We start from the raw sequence: 17618 nt of genomic DNA on the forward strand, positions 1-17618 counted from the left end.
GGGGCTCTCTGGCCCCCTCCCACTCAGCTGTCATTCATCTGTGACACCTCACTTGGCACAATTGTTATGACTGCATCCAACTTGGGAGTGTGAGGGGACCAGCATCCACCTGGCTCTACCACGGGAAAACTCTTCATCCTTGTTTGCTCTAAAAAGAGAAGACTCCGCCATGGCATTCGGAGTCTAACGTTCTCCTTTATGTGACTTTAATTGAGGCAGTTAAGCTTTCCTTTGAGTAATGTCGCTATTTAACAGTTGGAGCACACAAACATCTTTCTCCATGGAATATTATTGTTCACTGGTAACCCACGGAGCAGAAGGGAAGAGAAAGGGCGTGAAACCCCCCCTGACCTTTCTTTGCGGCATCTGTAGAGTGTGAATGTTATCATCTGTGAACAGAAAGCAGACGCGGCGTTTGCCGTCATAAACTGCAGCATGTACCAGATCCGCGAGCAAGCTGTCGATATTAAAAAAGTATGTACATATTGTCACATGGGGCACGCGTTGTTGTGAAGAATTAATGCGCATTATGACCTCCCATCTGGCATGATTGGAATGTGTTTGCATGTGTTTGTAGCGAGATTGCAGTTACAGTATGCATCTGTATCGAATGAGCTTTTGTGAGTAATGAAGGGGCTTGATTTGAGATTGTACACATGCTACGTACATACTTGTAAGTTGTGCATATAGTCTGGTACCAGTGGCGCCGCTACCCCTTTGGGTGCCATAAGCTTAAAAGTGTGATGGTGCCCCCAAATTTTATTGTCTTTTTCTTCGCGGCGTGGGAGGCATTTCTCATGCAAACAATAATAGTTTGCATAGCTTAACTCATTTGCTCCCAATAACGTGTAAATACATTTTTTTTAATGTTTTAAGTGTCCCAAAGACGTAATTATACGTTGTTGTTTTTTTGTTTTTTGTTTTTTTAATGCTAGAGCATACAAAAGGCTTTGATGCAGCCTCTCAACTGCAAAGAACGTTTGCAGAAATGGTAGTTATTACACAAACGGCCAGCAGGTGGCACCAGAGCAAAGGAGATCAACCAGAGCCATGTAGAAAAAAAGCTCAATTACTTACAATTTTGAATAGATTTGTGAAAACTGATGAAAATTATCTCTCTTCTAATGCTAATTGCTGCAAAACAGAAACAGATAGAAACATACTTTTTTCTTTCTGATGAAAGAAGAGACTTTAATCTTTCGATAGGTTCCATGCTTTTATAGCAATAGAACACAATATTCTGTGGGCCTTGCAAAATCAGTCAAAATCCAGTAAAACAGCCGGGAGCGAACGGGATTGTTTCTGTGAAAATGGCTGGGAGTGAATGAGTTAAAGACCCAACCCCAACCTTTTGTTGCGCCATGCACTGGTTCAAACAAGTTTTTGCAGACCAACCATCATTTGCAATTCACACGGGTTGGATCAAAAGATGAAAACAAACGTAGTAATGTCGCATCCGGCGCTTGCACGACGAGTGAGACTCCCCCCCCCAGGCACGGGTGTTCACGGATGCGACATGTTAAGTGCATCCGTGCACTGTGCCCACAGGCAAATGGGGCCCCACACGGACGATGGTGCCCTATGCACTATGCGTACTCTGCGTATAGGGTGCGGCGGCCCTGTCTGGTACACATCAAGAAATATTGTGCGTGTGTGTATTATGGAGACACAACTACGGCAGATAAACAGCCTCTGTCCTTCCTTGCCAAGCAGCCTGGGGAACTTGTTGGAACATTATTTATTTGTATGGTCAAGTTAGGGCTTGACGGCAGGATAGACGGTGGGATTTGACAAACGGGCGGTGACACCTTACCAGCCTTTTAGCGACATTGCTGCCACCACTTTTCAACTCACTTTTCCGGCAGGGCACGTACTGTATATCTCTGCCTGATACGTAATGGCCTCTAAAGCCAGAATTGATGTTATCGTTGCTCTAGGGTTGCTTTGCGAGCCAGTTAATGGGGTTGTTAACCGAATGTGCCCCTGACAATACACCTCACACACATATATATACACACTCCCCCTTACCTTTACTGTATACTCCTCGGGGAAATGAAGAGGTGATAACGTCTCTCAGTTCCAGAGATAATTTTATTTAGCCTGACCACAGGTTTGCTGAAGAGTAGACTGTAAAACTATTGGTTTATTTTATTTCATTTTATTTCCATGATAGAGAAAGGAACTTACACCAGATTGAGAAGTCAGTTTTAATACCAGAACATTCACAGAACTCTTAGAGGTATCAACATTTTTTAGACAGAACTTGGGAATATTTGTTTTTTGGGAAACGATAAAAAACTTAAATGGCTTCGGGAAAGAAAAAGTTTCAGGTGTAGGGCTTCAACAGAATTTAGTTGCTATCCAACAGATGTCATTGTATCGAGTAGTACCACATCCAGAGCGATGCAACCTTGAGTCCTCCTTACAAAACAGCAGTCATTCAAAATATTGTGCCCATGAATATTACAACTTGCGGTGGAACATTAGAATACACAATCAGCCCTGGTTCCCTCAAGGTTGCCCGCTTAGCACTTTTGAATTGCGAAAACCTGCTAATAATCAATGTGAAAATATAAATAAATAACTATTCATATCTTGCACACACTTTGACACACTGTGATGAGACACATTTTCAGAGAATATTGTTTTCTTTTGAGAGGGTTGACGTCTGCCTTCAACACTTTTTATTAAGATTTTGAATATCTCATTGCCTTCTAATTGCACTTGTTTATCATCATAACTGTACAAGTTTTGTTCTTATTATATTTTGAAAGCGCGTATGATACCTATTCAAGGAGACACGATGTGGCGTTGGACTGCCACTTATTACAGAGCTGAGGATTGGGCCCAAGTAGTTTAGGGTTAGATAAAAGTTGCACCTTTCAAGTATCTCACTTTTTTTTTTCCTCACACCTGACACCAGTTTGATTTATTGCACAATAGCTATTATGGGAATTCATTTTTAACTGCCTTCATAGTGACTCCAGTTATTCTACAGCAGGCCGTGATCTCAGAACAATACCTGCTGGAGCCAGGCCGCTTGTCACCTTTAATGAGCCTTGTTGGTGAGCTGATGCGTAATGAGTCTCTGGTGGAAGAAGCTACTAATGTAACATTAGCAACTTTTAAAATAATTGCGTTCTCCGAAAGTATTTCAAATGAGTGAAATACTCCTTAATAAGTAGAGAGAAAGACATTTGTTATTTTTTTTCTTGGCTCACTTACGTTCAAAACAATTCAGATTTTGGAGTGGGTTTCACAAGCCATTTGCATAGAGTAGAATAGCATAGAGGAATACGTCATTTACCGTATTTTCCGCACTATAAGGCGCACCTAAAAGCCTTATTTTTTTTTTCAAAAGCTGACCATGCGCCTTATAATCCAGTGCGCCTTATATATGGATTAGTAATGAGCCGCAACAGGTCTCGCTGTCAAGACGCTATTGATGACCCTGCGCGATCGGTGACGCGCATGCTCAGAAGATCCCGCCATCTTGGATCGCTAGCTAATACTAATACTTTACCTCAGAGAAAATAATAAAACAGCTGTTTATTCATTTTGGGAGTGAACGGAGTTGTCAGAAAGCTGGTTTGTAATCTATTAATAAAGTTTGACTGACCTATCTGTTTTGTTGACATTCTCTTTAGCGCAGCACCATCTAATGGATGCATAACGTAACCCCAGCCTCTACTGTAGCGCCTTATATATGGAAAAAGTTTTAAAATATGTCATACATTGAAGGTGCGCCTTATAATGCGGTGCGCCTTATAGTGCGTAAAATACGGTACATTAGCGTGTGCATGTGCGTTTTTGTGTGTGTTGGGGGGTGGGGGGTGGGGGAGTGTTAGGCTATGCAGATTATTATTAGGATGGGACTTATGTCATGGACTCCCATCACCAGCTGGTCTCTCTCATTCAAGGGGCTCCCTGTCTGCATTTCTGAAATCCCGTTTTTAAAAGATGGTCATACTGTTTGTAGAGTTGAGCATGGTATCCCTCAGGAAGAGAGTGGATGCTAGCTGGGCCTGAGACTGTCCCCTGTTCAATGTCTCCTTCTTTGAAATGTTCAGAGCTTTACAGACCCTCCCTGGATAGGAGCCAGTGCCACGTGTTATTCACAGCAAGGACGATGGTGATGATGACACGAGCGTGTGACACAAGTGTGAATGCACTGTTGTCATCCATCCATCCATCCATCCATCCATCCATCTTCTTCCGCTTATCCGGGGTCGGGTCGCGGGGGAAGCAGCTTCAGGGGGGAAACCCAGAATTCCCTCTCCCCAGCCACTTCAATCCGCTCCTCCGGTGGGATCCCGAGGCGTTCCCAGGCCAACCGAGAGACATAGTCTCTCCAGCGTGTGGGCCTCCCGCCAGTGGGACATGCCCGGAACAACTCCCCAGGGAGGCGTCCAGGAGGCATCCGAACCAGATGCCCGAGCCACCTCAGCTGGCTCCTCTCAATGCGGAGGAGCAGCGGCTCGACTCTGAGTCCCTCCCGGATGACCGAGCTTCTCACCCTATCTCTAAGGGAGAGCCCGGACACCCTGCGGAGGAAACTCATTTCGGCCGGTTGTATCCGGGATCTCGTTCTTTCGGTCACGACCCACAGCTCGTGACCATAGGTGAGGGTTGGAACATAGATCGACCGGTAAATCGAGAGCTTTGCCTTTTGGCTCAGCTCTTTCTTCACCACGACGGACCGATACAGAGTCCGCATCACTGCAGACGCTGCACCGATCCGCCTGTCGATCTCCCGTTCCATCCTACCCTCACTCGTGAACAAGACCCCAAGATACCTGAACTCGTCCACTTGGGGCAGGATCTCATCCCCGACCTGAAGACGAGACAATGGTCTCGGATTTGGAGGTGCTGATCCTCATCCCAGCCGCTTCACACTCGGCTGCGAACCGCTCCAGTGAGAGCTGAAGGCCCCGGCCTGATGAAGCCAACAGCACCACATCATCTGCAAAGAGCAGAGATGCAATGCTGAGGCCACCAAACCGGAACTCCTCCACGCCTCGGCTGCGCCTAGAAATTCTGTCCATAAAAGTTATGAACAGAATCGGTGACAAAGGGCAACCTTGGCGGAGTCCAACCCTCACCGGAAACGAATCCGACTTACTGCCGGCAATGCGGACCAAACTCTGGCAACGGTCGTACAGGGACCGAACAGCCCGTATCAAGGGGCCCAGCACCCCGTACTCCCGAAGCACCCCCCACAGAACTCCCAGAGGGACACGCCTTCTCCAAATCCACAAAACACATGTGGACTGGTTGAGCGAACTCCCACGCACCCTCGAGGATCCTGCGGAGGGTGTAGAGCTGGTCCACTGTTCCACGGCCAGGACGAAAACCACACTGCTCCTCCTGAATCCGAGATTCGACCTCCCGACGGACCCTCCTCTCCAGCACCCCATGAATAGACCTTACCAGGGAGGCTGAGGAGTGTGATCCCTCTGTAGTTGGAACACACCCTCCGGTCCCCCTTCTTAAAAAGGGGGACCACCACCCCGGTCTGCCAATCCAGAGGCACTATCCCCGATGTCCACGCGATGTTGTAGAGGCGTGTCAACCACGACAGCCCCACAACATCCAGAGTCTTTAGGAACTCTGGGCGGATCTCATCCACCCCCGGGGCCCTGCCACCGAGGAGCTTTCCAACCACCTCAGTGACTTCGACCCCAGAGATAGGAGAGCCCACCCCAGAGTTCCCAGACTCTGCTTCCTCAAAAGGAGACGTGTTGGTGGAATTGAGGAGGTCTTCGAAGTATTCCCCCCACCGCTTCACGACGTCCCGAGTCGAGGTCAGCAGCACCCCATCGCCACTATACACAGTGTTAATGGTGCATCATCGAACTGCGGCCTAGGGTGTCCTGGTGCCAATTAGTGCACATATGGACACCCTTATGCTTGAACATGGTGTTCGTTATGGACAAACCGTGACGAGCACAGAAGTCCAATAACAGAACACCGCTCGGGTTCCGATCAGGGGGGCCGTTCCTCCCAATCACGCCCCTCCAGGTCTCACTGTCATTCCCCACGTGAGCGTTGAAGTCTCCCAGCAGGACGAGGGAGTCCCCAGAGGGAGCGCACTCCAGCACACCCTCCAAGGACTCCAAAAAGGGTGGGTACTCTGAGCTGCTGTTTGGTGCATATGCACAAACAACAGTCAGGACCCGTCCCCCCACCCGAAGGCGAAGGGAGGCTACCCTCTCGTCCACCGGGGTAAACCCCAACGTACAGGCGCCGAGCCGGGGGGCAATAAGTATGCCCACACCTGCTCTGCGCCTCACACCGTGGGCAACTCCAGAGTGGAAGAGAGTCCAACCCCTCTCAAGAGGACTGGTACCAGAGCCCAAGCTGTGTGTGGAGGCGAGTCCGACTATGTCTAGTCGGAACTTCTCGGCCTCGCACACCAGCTCGGGCTCCTTCCCTGCCAGAGAGGTGACATTCCATGTCCCAAGAGCCAGCTTCTGTAGCTGGGGGTCGGTCCGCCAAGGTCTCCTCCCTTGGCTGCCACCCAGCCTACACTGCACCCGACCCCTTTGGCCCCTCCCACCGGTGGTGAGCCCGTGGGAAGGGGGACCCACGTTGCCTCTTCGGGCTGAGCCCGGCCGGGCCCCATGGGTGCAGGCCCGGCCACCAGGCGCTCGCCAGCGAGCCCCGCCTCCAGGCCTGGCTCCAGAGGGGGGCCCCGGTGACCCGCGTCCGGGCGAGGGAAACGCGTCTCCAAAGTTCGTTTTCGTCATAAGGGTCTTCTGAGCCGTTCTTTGTCTGGCCCCTCACCTAGGACCTGTTTGCCATGGGTGACCCTGCCAGGGGCATAAAGCCCCAGACAACATAGCTCCTAGGATCATTGGGACACGCAAACCCCCCCACCACGTTAAGGTGCTGGTTCACGGAGGGGTACTGTTGTCATGTCACCTTTAAATACAAGGCGTCACAGTCATCACAGTCAAAGCATCTTGCTATTTTTCTTCCAGCTCTTCTTGTCTTCAGGATTACACTTAGGTAGGAGTATCTGCCAGACTGTTCCCACAAAATGAATTCTAAAATCAAGGAGCTTGACATCCAATGTGACACGGGCGAAGCAGTCGCCTGCATAGATCTCTAGGACATAACTTAAACACTTAAATAAATAAATTAATGAATTAAAGTGCAAGATATATCTAACTTGCTGACCTAGCAACAGCACCGAATAGTAATGAAAAGATGATGATGATAAGGAACCTCAAATTAATTTGTGCCTTTAGGGTCCCACTGATATTTCATGCCTGCTGCACAATGTTGCACAGAGACAATAGATAAGTGGCACATTAGCAACGGGTGCAATAACAAGCCCCTTTGTTAACAATCATTATCTACCCACATTAAATAGCGCAACATGTCTCTAGTTGAGAAATTTTATTTTAAGCCCTGCTGGGATTCATTCTGTTGATTTATTTATTTATTTTTTGTTCAGTTCTATCAGTAAGCTGTAAATAAGCAGCCATTAAACCATTAAAGAACCAACATGGATCCATAGAACCATAGCCATTAAAGAAACAGCTGTTTTATTATTTTCTCTGAGGTAAAGTATTAGTATTAGCTAGCGATCCAAGATGGCGGGATCTTCTGCGCATGCGCGTCACCGATCGTGCAGGGTCACCGATAGCGTCTTGACAGCGAGACCTGTTGCGGCTCAATATTGATCCATATATAAGGCGCACTGGATTATAAGGCGCATGGTCAGCTTTTGAAAAAATTGAAGGCTTTTAGGTGCGCCTTATAGTGCGGAAAATATGGTCATCTCAAATGAATAAATACATTAGATATAATTTTTTATGTGTTTAATTCTATAACTGTTTTCTTGTTCTTTGGAATTGAATGTCTTCAATTTCATCCTTTCAGATATCATCATGTACTGTAGATCGTATCCTCACCAAGTTATATGTCCTTTCTTAAAAAGTGATCAATCAATTAGTAGATTAGTCAGTAGATAGACCGCTAGACGGGCAGACAGACATTAAATTGAATTACCGTATTTCATTCAATTTGATTAATTTTGACAGTGTAAATATGCAATTTTAATGACCATTTATAATTATGTTTAAAATGAGTATTTTCTAATTAGAACAATAGATTACCATAATTACACATACAAAATTAATAAAATAATAATAATTTTAAAAAATCTCAAATGCACATATCTAAAATAATAATAATTAAAAAAAAAAGTAACAAATATATATGTACTCATTTGATTTGGCACCTTCTGCTGGCCCTCCTTTACCACCATCATTCTCCTCTTCATTCTCATTTTGTTTTAGAAATTAATCAGCAATAGACTGCTTCATTATTTTTTTTAAATTCAATTAGATAGATAGATAGATAGATAGATAGATAGATAGATAGATAGATAATTTTGGATGGATTTAACAAGTTAAGAACTGTTCTAAGTTGGGAAGAAACAGCTCAAATGGCTTCCTCTAATGAGCCTTGTCAACACTGTTGTGACAATAAACAAATAAGGATGACAGATGACACAATGGCAGCACTCGTCTTCATCTGTCAGGCAAGCCACCTGTCAACACTTTCCGTTTCAACTTCAGGAGTGCGCTGCTGTGTTACAATGCTTACCGCCTCCCTCCCTCCCTCCCTCTCGCTCTCTGTTTTCTTTCACTCCTTTTTTCTGCTCGGGCTTTTTACACCATCACGGAAAGTCATTACTTATTATTTTCTCCACAATCTCTCTTCCCACACACACATTGTCACTTGGCAGCCCTCAGCTGTTGCTGGAAAAATTATGAATTATGTTTGTGTCTCACTCTCTTTTTGAGGCTGTGAATAAGAAGTGCCAGCCACAGAGAGATAAAAAATAAAATAAAATTAAAAAAAGAACGTACACACCCGAAATGCATGTCAGTTTTGTACGGAGCCCCTAAGGTGACATGGTAGAAAAAAACAACAACTTTGCGTTCTCTCGCAAAACATTTTGCGTTCCCTCGCAATCTTTGCGTTCGAACGCAAAGTTGTTTTGCGAGGGAACGCAAAGTTGTTTTTTCCGCTTACCATGTCACCTTCGCTGCGCCGTAAACACTTCCGGGTCATCTTCCATGTGAACAAAAGCGACGTGTAAACAAAGGAGTGGAAAAATACATGCTCCATCCTAGTCGCTTTGGGAAAGCTTTACCACTATTTTGTTTCATGTTTACAAACGTTCCATCCTCGTCGCTTTTGTTCACATGGAAGATGACCCGGAAGTGTTCACGGCGCAGCGAAGGTGACATGGCAGGCGAAGAAAACAACTTTGCGTTCCCTCGCAAAGCAACTTTGCGTTCCCTCGCAAAGTTTGCGAGGGAACGCAAAGTTGTTTTGCGAGGGAACGCAAAATGTTTTGCGAGGGAACGCAAAGTTGTTGTTTTTTTCTACCATGTCACCTTTGGGGCTCCGTAGTTTGGAATATATGGAAGGGCATGTCTTATAAACTTAATAAACTTAAAAAAAAAAAAAAAAGTTCTGGTAAAGCTTTGCAACATAAACACTGATGATGATGATGATGATGATGATGATGATTATTATTCTTTGGCTCTTTGTTTGACTTGAATTGTTAAAGGCGCAGTCTGCCCTTTTCACTCAGGAAAAGGCCCTTTTTAAATACAGGATTTAAACAGACAAACTTCTTCTCGATTTACAGCTCTGGGCTTCTCTGATGTCTGGTGGTGATTTTGTCCCCCCCAGCCTGTAGTTTTTGTGTTTGTTTTGTAAACAGCGGGACGTTTCTGTGGAAAGAAAGTGTTTACACCCCTCCAGCCAATATTGTAAAAAAAAAAAAAAAAAAAAAAAAAAAAAAAAAAAAAGAGCTCATACTAAAAAAAAACACAACATTGTGCTTTTGTACATAACAGCAATGCATATAAACCACCTACAATCTCTCATAACAATATTGAGGCACTTACTTGCTAATGCAAGCACACATTGGTCGCTTCACAAGCAGATTCTGTTCCTCTTCATCTGACAGTTAGCATAGGTTTTAAACATAGAAGGCCAAAACATCCCTAAGGAGAATTAAATTGCACTAATATACTAGCCACTAGAGGGTGCTAGAACTGCACAAATGGAAATCAACCGGATTTTTTTTAACAGATGTGTTCCTTTTAAATATTGTGAACATGACGACGACGATATTGTGGCAGTTTTAATATCACGATATCACGATATTGCCCTTATTGTTACATCCCTAGTGACCAGTGTGAGGTACTTCAACGAGCCATCTTTTCGTAATCCTAGTATGTCAGCGTACGGTACAGTGTACAGTGTATGGTACAAAGTGACCTGAAATTGAAAAAAAAAACAAATAATAATAATAATTAAATATTATCTTTTATTATCTCCCCTTCTTTTTTTTTTCTTTTTTTTAATAATTCTCCCTCTCCCATCCAGAATTTTACACATTTTACAAGTATTGTTTAAACTGGACTAAGGCATATTTTCTGGAGCATCATTTAAATGAGTGCCTTTGTGGCGCTCTCCAAACACCCGAATCACTATTTTAGTCGAATTCAGGTATTCACCTGGTGAAGGCAGTATTGATTTGAATGCAACTGAAAAAATACAACTGACTAAATTTGATTTACTACTACTACTACTACTGTTGATTAAGAATTGTAACATATACAACAAATATATAGTATTTCACAAGTCCAGTGATTAGAATTGCTACGGTATGTCATTTATATCCACCACCACTTTGAAATGTTTCCAATTGAATTTTCCTGTGGACAGCAACATGGCTCCTCCTCTGCCATTTAGATGGGTTTAATTGGTTTTCATTTTGACGTCTGCTCAATCTTTTTCAAACTGCGCACCCGCCGTATGTAGCCGTTTGACTTCAGTAAGAGCTTGTCAGATTAAAGCATTATTTATCAGAGTGGCACCACAAAAGTCCCAGTGCATTCCACATGTCTTCCCTTTAATCCAACAGAGTGAATGAGGTCCTGCAGGCTACAGAGACTCTGAGGAGTAATGAGAACACACATCTGCCTTAAGCCGATGAATCAGATTAAAATGTGTGTGTGTGTGTGTGTGTGCCGATCTCAGGCGTCGTGACAGGGTGACAAACAATTTGAAGTTGTCTGAGGGGATTTTCCGACACGGTGTTTTTCGTCTTCCGACACAATGCATTTCACATTAGAAAAGTATTGTGTAGTGGCACCTTATCGTAGTACCGTTTTTGTTACATCACATGTTATATGCTCTTGCATTCACTTACAGAATAGATCTACATCTGCTTTTTGAAGCTTTGCTGTCTACATTATTAAATTAGTCTTTCAAAGGATAAATAAAGTGTCCTTGTTTCGTTGTTCAGCTTACTGAAATATAGAGCAGGACAGGGTTTCTTTCCTGCTACTAGCGATGTTTCCCGAAGAAATGTTTACAATGTTCAGGGCCCAGTTGTTCAATTCTCGGTTATTTTAACCACCGTTTAACCCCTCACCGCCGGTTAAATTCTTAACCCGCCGTTAACTCATTTGCTCCCAATAACGTGTAAATACGCTTTTTTTATTGTTCTAAGTGTCCCAAAGACGTATTTATACGTTTTTGTTTTTTTGTTTTTTTTATGCTAGAGCATACAGAAGGCTTTGATTCAGCCTCTCAACTGCAAAGAACGGTTGCAGAAATGGTAGTTATTACACAAACGGCCAGAAGGTGGGAGCAGAGCAAAGGAGATCAACCAGGGCCATGTAGAAAAAAAAGCTAAATTACTTGCAATTTTAAATAGATTTGTGAAAACTGATGAAACTTAGCTCTCTTCTAATGCTAATTGCTGCAAAACGGAAACAGATAGAAACATACTTTTTTTTCCGGATGAAAGAAGAGACTTTAAGTAGGTTCAATGCTTGTATAGCAACTGAACATAATATTCTGTGGGCCTGGCAAAATCAGTCAAAATCCAGTAAAACAGCCGGGAGCGAACGGGATTGCTTCCTTAGGTGTGTTAACTTTAACAGAAAGGTAACAGCCGGTTAAAGGTAACGGTCGGTTAAATCTGCTTTACCAATGGTTAAAGCTATAAATCAGTTTTGAACAACCGGGCCCAGATATAGTATAAAAGCCTTTTAAAAGAACTTGCAAAAATATTCCTGCAAAACCCGTGGATAAGTTACACACAAACGCCGACACACAGCATGTAAGTATTGCGCGTGAATTCTCAGTGTGAAGCTTTCCATTAAGATTTCAAAACTCTTCATTCTCACTTCTCACCAGTAACTCTGCCGGAATTGCAAGTACGATTGGTAACTGATAAAAACCCAACTTGTATGGCTTTTGTTTTTTTTTCAGCTATAAAAGCTGAGGCAATTTGGCTGTTCGCACGAATCCAGATGTGCGAGATGAAACCATTCTCATATATAAATGTGGAAAAAAACAAATAAATATTCTCTTCTCTTCATAGGGCTCAAGGTGAGGGAGGTGATGATCAACGTATCCCGTCAGCAGGTAGAGGATTTCCATGGCCCAGAAGACTACTGGTGTCTCTGCGTGGCGTGGAGTCACTTGGGTACCTCCAAGAGTCGCAAGGCAACAGTCCGCATCGCCTGTGAGTAGTTCAGGAATTCATCCGCTGCAGCAACACTACATTACTTCATAGCAGAGGTTGGGGACTGGAGTAGGGCTGTCAAAATTAATTGATTAATCGACAAGTAATCGATTATCAAATTAATCAACGACTATTTTAATCATCGAGTAATCTTTGAGAGCTATTATTTAAAATTAAAATTGTCCTAATACGCCAAATCCAGTCTGTCAACAATAATAATTAGTCGTCGAGTAGACCGATTATCTTAATGTACTTAATCAAAATAAGACATTTGCAAACATTTACTTTTACTTTGGAAAACAATCACCGAACCAGTGACTGCATTACTGTTGTTTCAAAAAGTTCGGTGAGTACATCAATTCCTCTCATTGATATTGCTGAATTTATGTTTTGTTGTTTTATTAAATCACAAGAAATCCGAATAGAACAAAAATAATTGGTTAATCAACATTAATTAGAGAAAAATGGTTTTGTAATGCACTTTAATGCGAAATAAAATTTTATTCAATTATTGGATTAATCAATGCAATAATCAATAGAATAATCAATAGTGATGGCCCTATAGTCATCATTTTATTGAATCAATTGGAGGTTGTTGTTTTTTTTTATATGCTAGAGCATACAGAAGGCTTTCATGCAGCCTCTCAACTGCAAAGAATGGTTGAAGAAATGGTAGTTATTACACAAACGTCCAGGAGGCGGCCGCAGAGTATAAGAGATCAACCAGGGCTATGTTGAAAAAAAAGCTCAACTACAATTTTATTAGATTTGTAAATATAGTGAAACGTAGCTATATTCTAATGACAATTGCTGCAAAGCGGAAAAATATAGAAACATATGTTTTTTTCCAAATGAAAGAAGACATTTAAATCTTTCTTTTGGTGGGTTCCATGTTTTTATAGCAATAGAACACAATATCCTCCGCGTTGAGAGGAGCCAGCTGAAGTGGCTCGGGCATCTGGTTCGGATGCCTCCTGGACGCCTCCCTGGGGAGGTGTTCCGGGCATGTCCCACCGGCGGGAGGCCCCGGGGACGACCCAGGACACGCTGGAGAGACTATGTCTCCCGGCTGGCCTGGGAACGCCTTGGGATCCCGCCGGCGGAGCTGGTTGAAGTGGCTGGGGAGAGGGAAGTTTGGGTTTCCCTCCTAAAGCTGCTGCCCCCGCGACCCGACCTCGGATAAGTGGTAGAAGATGGATGGACATTTGTTTAGTCAGTTTATCTTTTAAGACCAGTTTGTTTGCCATTTTGTCTCAACAACTTTTAAAGGCTTTTTTTTCTGGCAGTCATGAGGACAATACAACAGTAAACTCATCCGATTCAAATTTAAAAAGACACCAATCTGTATTCTATAAAAACGTGAAATACAAGAAAAGATAAATGAACAAAATCAGATTTATTATATTTATCATTTATTATTTTTGCTCATTACCACTTTCCAGCTCTTGTACTGTATGCACAGGCAGATATGCTCCCTTGTGAGCTGTGTGAAACCTTTTTAAAACTCATTTATTGCTGGAGGGCAAATTCTGACTGCCATACAATGTTTCTTTGTTTTTAGTTTTTTACTGGGTGTCAATGCATATCTATTAAATCTTTTATTCCCAAACAAAAAATTCTGTCTATTGTATGATTGTATTGAATGCCCAAGAGCGATCTTCGTGAGCTACCATCCAGCGTGTCCTCAAAACCACCTTGTAAACAGATCGCCTACATAGAATGGGTCAGGGTGGCCATTTTGAGGTGGAGTGGATTGATGCAAAGATGGCGGTCACACTTGACACCTGACAGTTGCCTCTTATCTCCCCACACAGACCTGAGAAAAAACTTTGAGCAGGACCCCCAAGGGAAGGAAGTGCCAATCAATGGGATGATCGTTCTGCACTGTCGCCCTCCGGAGGGAGTGCCCGTGGCAGAGGTATGACGGACACTCCTCTTTCCCTCTCTCCTGAAAGACGAGAAGCAAATACTCCCTCTGAGCAGAGCAAGATGTGAATCGAGAGTCTCACGTTATTCATCCAGATTAAACTCAGAAACGCGGTCAGTCGATGGCAACGTCTTTTCTGCTTCCTGTGACCTTTCGGAGATTGATAATACTTGTTTGATACCACCAGCACCGACACTGACTCAGCAAAGGTAGCATCATAACATTAGGCCAAACTGTCTTAAATGCCAGGACAGTTTGTGAAATTCCAATGTTCGAAATATCCAACAAGTGAAAGAAGTTTTAGAACTGACTAAGCTGTGACGGTAAGTGGGAAATTGTTCCGACTAGATCGTGTTTTGGTCCACTTGACACTAATGTGGGTACGATTTCTCTTGGCTGCATTTGCACTTCCTAATCGGATGTGATATGTCACATTTATATCCTCCCGAATAACCTGTTTTTAAATACCCCTCGCCCTGCATGCAGAATGTGTTACTAACACAGAATGTTTGAGGTTTGTCTTTCTCTTCTCACCTGACATGAATTAGTAGAAGGTGAATTCTGTAGCTGAGAATGGTGATGGAAGAAATTATTTATTTCTTTATTTATCTCACAAAAATGACTTCTGCCACCATCAGTAGTTTTATCATTAATCGGATACTACAGACCAATTTTATATTGACAAAGACTTACCATTTAAATTGCTATATCTCCCAATTACCGTATTTTCCGCACTATAAGGCGCACCTAAAAGCCTTTTCAATTTTTTCAAAAGCTGACCATGCGCCTTATAATTCAGTGCGCCTGATATATGGATCAATATTGAGCCGCAACAGGTCTCGCTGTCAAGAAGCTATCGGTGACGTGCATGCGCAGAAGATCCCGCCATCTTGGATCGCTAGCTAATACTAATACTTTACCTCAGAGAAAATAACAAAACAGCTGTTTATTCAGTGAATGGAGTTGTCACAAAGCTGGTTTGTAATCTATTAATAAAGTTTGACTGACCTACCTGACTGTTTTGTTGACATTCCCTTTAGCGCAGCACCATCTAATGGATGCATAACGTAACCCCAGCCTCTACTGTAGCGCCTTATATATGGAAAAAGTTTTAAAATATGTCATTCGTTGAAGGTACACCTTATAATGCAGTGTGCCTTATAGTGCGGAAAATATGGTAATTGACTGTGACTTGTGTGAGTGTTGATGATGTATTTTAGCTTTTAAATCACCACCTATGGTAAATTCAAGTGTTCCTCCGAAAATAGCAATTGAATCTTATAGTGGGATCAGCCTTCCTGTCTGACATTTTAAATACCACATTTAAAATGTCTTCGAGAAAAAAGGTCACCGGGTCTTCGTCAATTGAAATGTCAAATGTCTACTCCATACCTGGTCCAGTGACCATAAGACTGGCTATCTAAAATATCTGTGCAGGTCACAGTTTTTAGGTGGAGATTAGTTGTGGACCCTCACTGTATAAATGATTCGGCTTGGGAATGGAGGATGGTGCTGATGTCATCTCAGTGCTACAGAATCCACTGAGCAGATAAAAATAGACAAGAGTAGTAAAGACCAAAATCACAACCTCATACGTAGTCCTTTTACTTACAAAGATCTAACCATGTTTTTACTGTTGTCTACAAAAGACCCGCCAAATAATACCGGATATCCGCAAAACGTGTCCGGCTAGACACGATGAAAATCTGTAAATAGTAAAAACTATTTTACTGCCACATATTTATCCAAAAAACTACCCCGACAGCGCCAGCTGATTTCGAGCATTTTAACTCATCTTTCATTACGGAAAAAAAAAAATAAAATGAAAAAAAAAAAAAAAAATATATATATATATATATATATATATATATATATATATATATATATATATATATATATATATATATTCCTACCTAATTCCGTTCTTTAGTAATCACCATTTAAAAATAGGTTACTTGAGTGTCAATCGAGTGAAAATAGAAAAATAAGGAGACAACAAGCTTTTTGTGAAATATAAATTTTGTGCACAAAGTGACTTTGTCGCTAATATTTTTTTGCGCTAATATTTTTTTGTTTAGTGACGCTCTGTGGATTCGATTTAATATGACAAAGGCTTCGATCATTCACGTCATCCTTGTCACGTTTCATTGTAATTCCATACACCGGCAGCCCATTGAAAAGAGATACAATGCCGCCATCTGCTGGCCATAGTTAGCGACTGTTTTTGATTCCACAACCCAATGACCAGGCAGCACTGCACTTAGACGTTACACTGCCCATTGATTAAAAAAACAAAAAAACAAACGTAGTTGACGTCGATTAAAGTTTGTGGCGGCATACGTTGTGATTTTAGTCATCGTCATTAAACGTTTTTGGTGGTCATAGAGTTAAATCAACAGAAAGCTGACGGCACTGGAAGCCTTTATTTCAAAAGCAGACGCGTTCACCTACATTATTCCCACGACGTTCATGTTGTTTTTATGATGTCACATCTGCTCTTGGTTTGCTCCGGTTTGACCTGCCTCAGAAATGCACTTGATGCAACAACTGCTGGTAAAGTGATGAGTCTGGTTTCCACGCAATTGCATATTGGCATTGTCCATCCAATAAAGTGAAATGCAATTTGCCTGTTCACTGTCAGAGTGGTGGCTTAGTTATTACTTGTATTTCATTTTAGTGTTGTTGATCCAAGACCAACCTTTCACTGCCCCCCCGCAAGAAATCAACACGAAGCAGATATTTCTAACTTTTGGACAAATGAGTACATTAGAACCATGACATTCCTTTAAGGTGTATCTCTGAAAATAAGTGTGAAATGAACAGCAAAATGTGAACCTCGCTTTAATCCAAGATAAATCCTCGGTAGTTGTTCGAGTAGACTATCTGAGCCCAGGCACCAAGAAAAAAACAAGCTCTATGATAAATCTTCAGTTTGTTCAGCTTTACCAAGATATTGTTGTGATCCTCCCAAACATGTCATCATTTCAAGATCCCAAATTTACCATGAAAATACCTCTTTTCTAATGCTGCTGTTTTTTTTTCCACTGGTCAGATAATGACTTCTAACAAGGAGAAGATGAGTGTCACGATTAAACCAAGTGAAGATCCGACTCT

The 17618-nt window shown here is 42.6% G+C and overlaps 1 protein-coding gene across 2 annotated transcripts in view; it reads left to right on the forward strand.

The window, feature by feature from the left end:
- The window catches only part of unc5db (unc-5 netrin receptor Db), a 168481-nt gene that overhangs the window by 83486 nt on the left and 67377 nt on the right, over positions 1-17618 (forward strand). For both annotated transcript variants that reach the window (XM_077522285.1, XM_077522286.1), the window contains exons 3-4: positions 12434-12577; positions 14392-14495. In XM_077522285.1, coding sequence (XP_077378411.1) covers positions 12434-12577; positions 14392-14495 — 248 coding nt within the window. The remainder of the gene's footprint in view (positions 1-12433; positions 12578-14391; positions 14496-17618) is intronic.

This window comes from Festucalex cinctus, chromosome 5, assembly GCF_051991245.1.
Source record: "Festucalex cinctus isolate MCC-2025b chromosome 5, RoL_Fcin_1.0, whole genome shotgun sequence".
Lineage (NCBI taxonomy): Eukaryota > Metazoa > Chordata > Actinopteri > Syngnathiformes > Syngnathidae > Festucalex > Festucalex cinctus.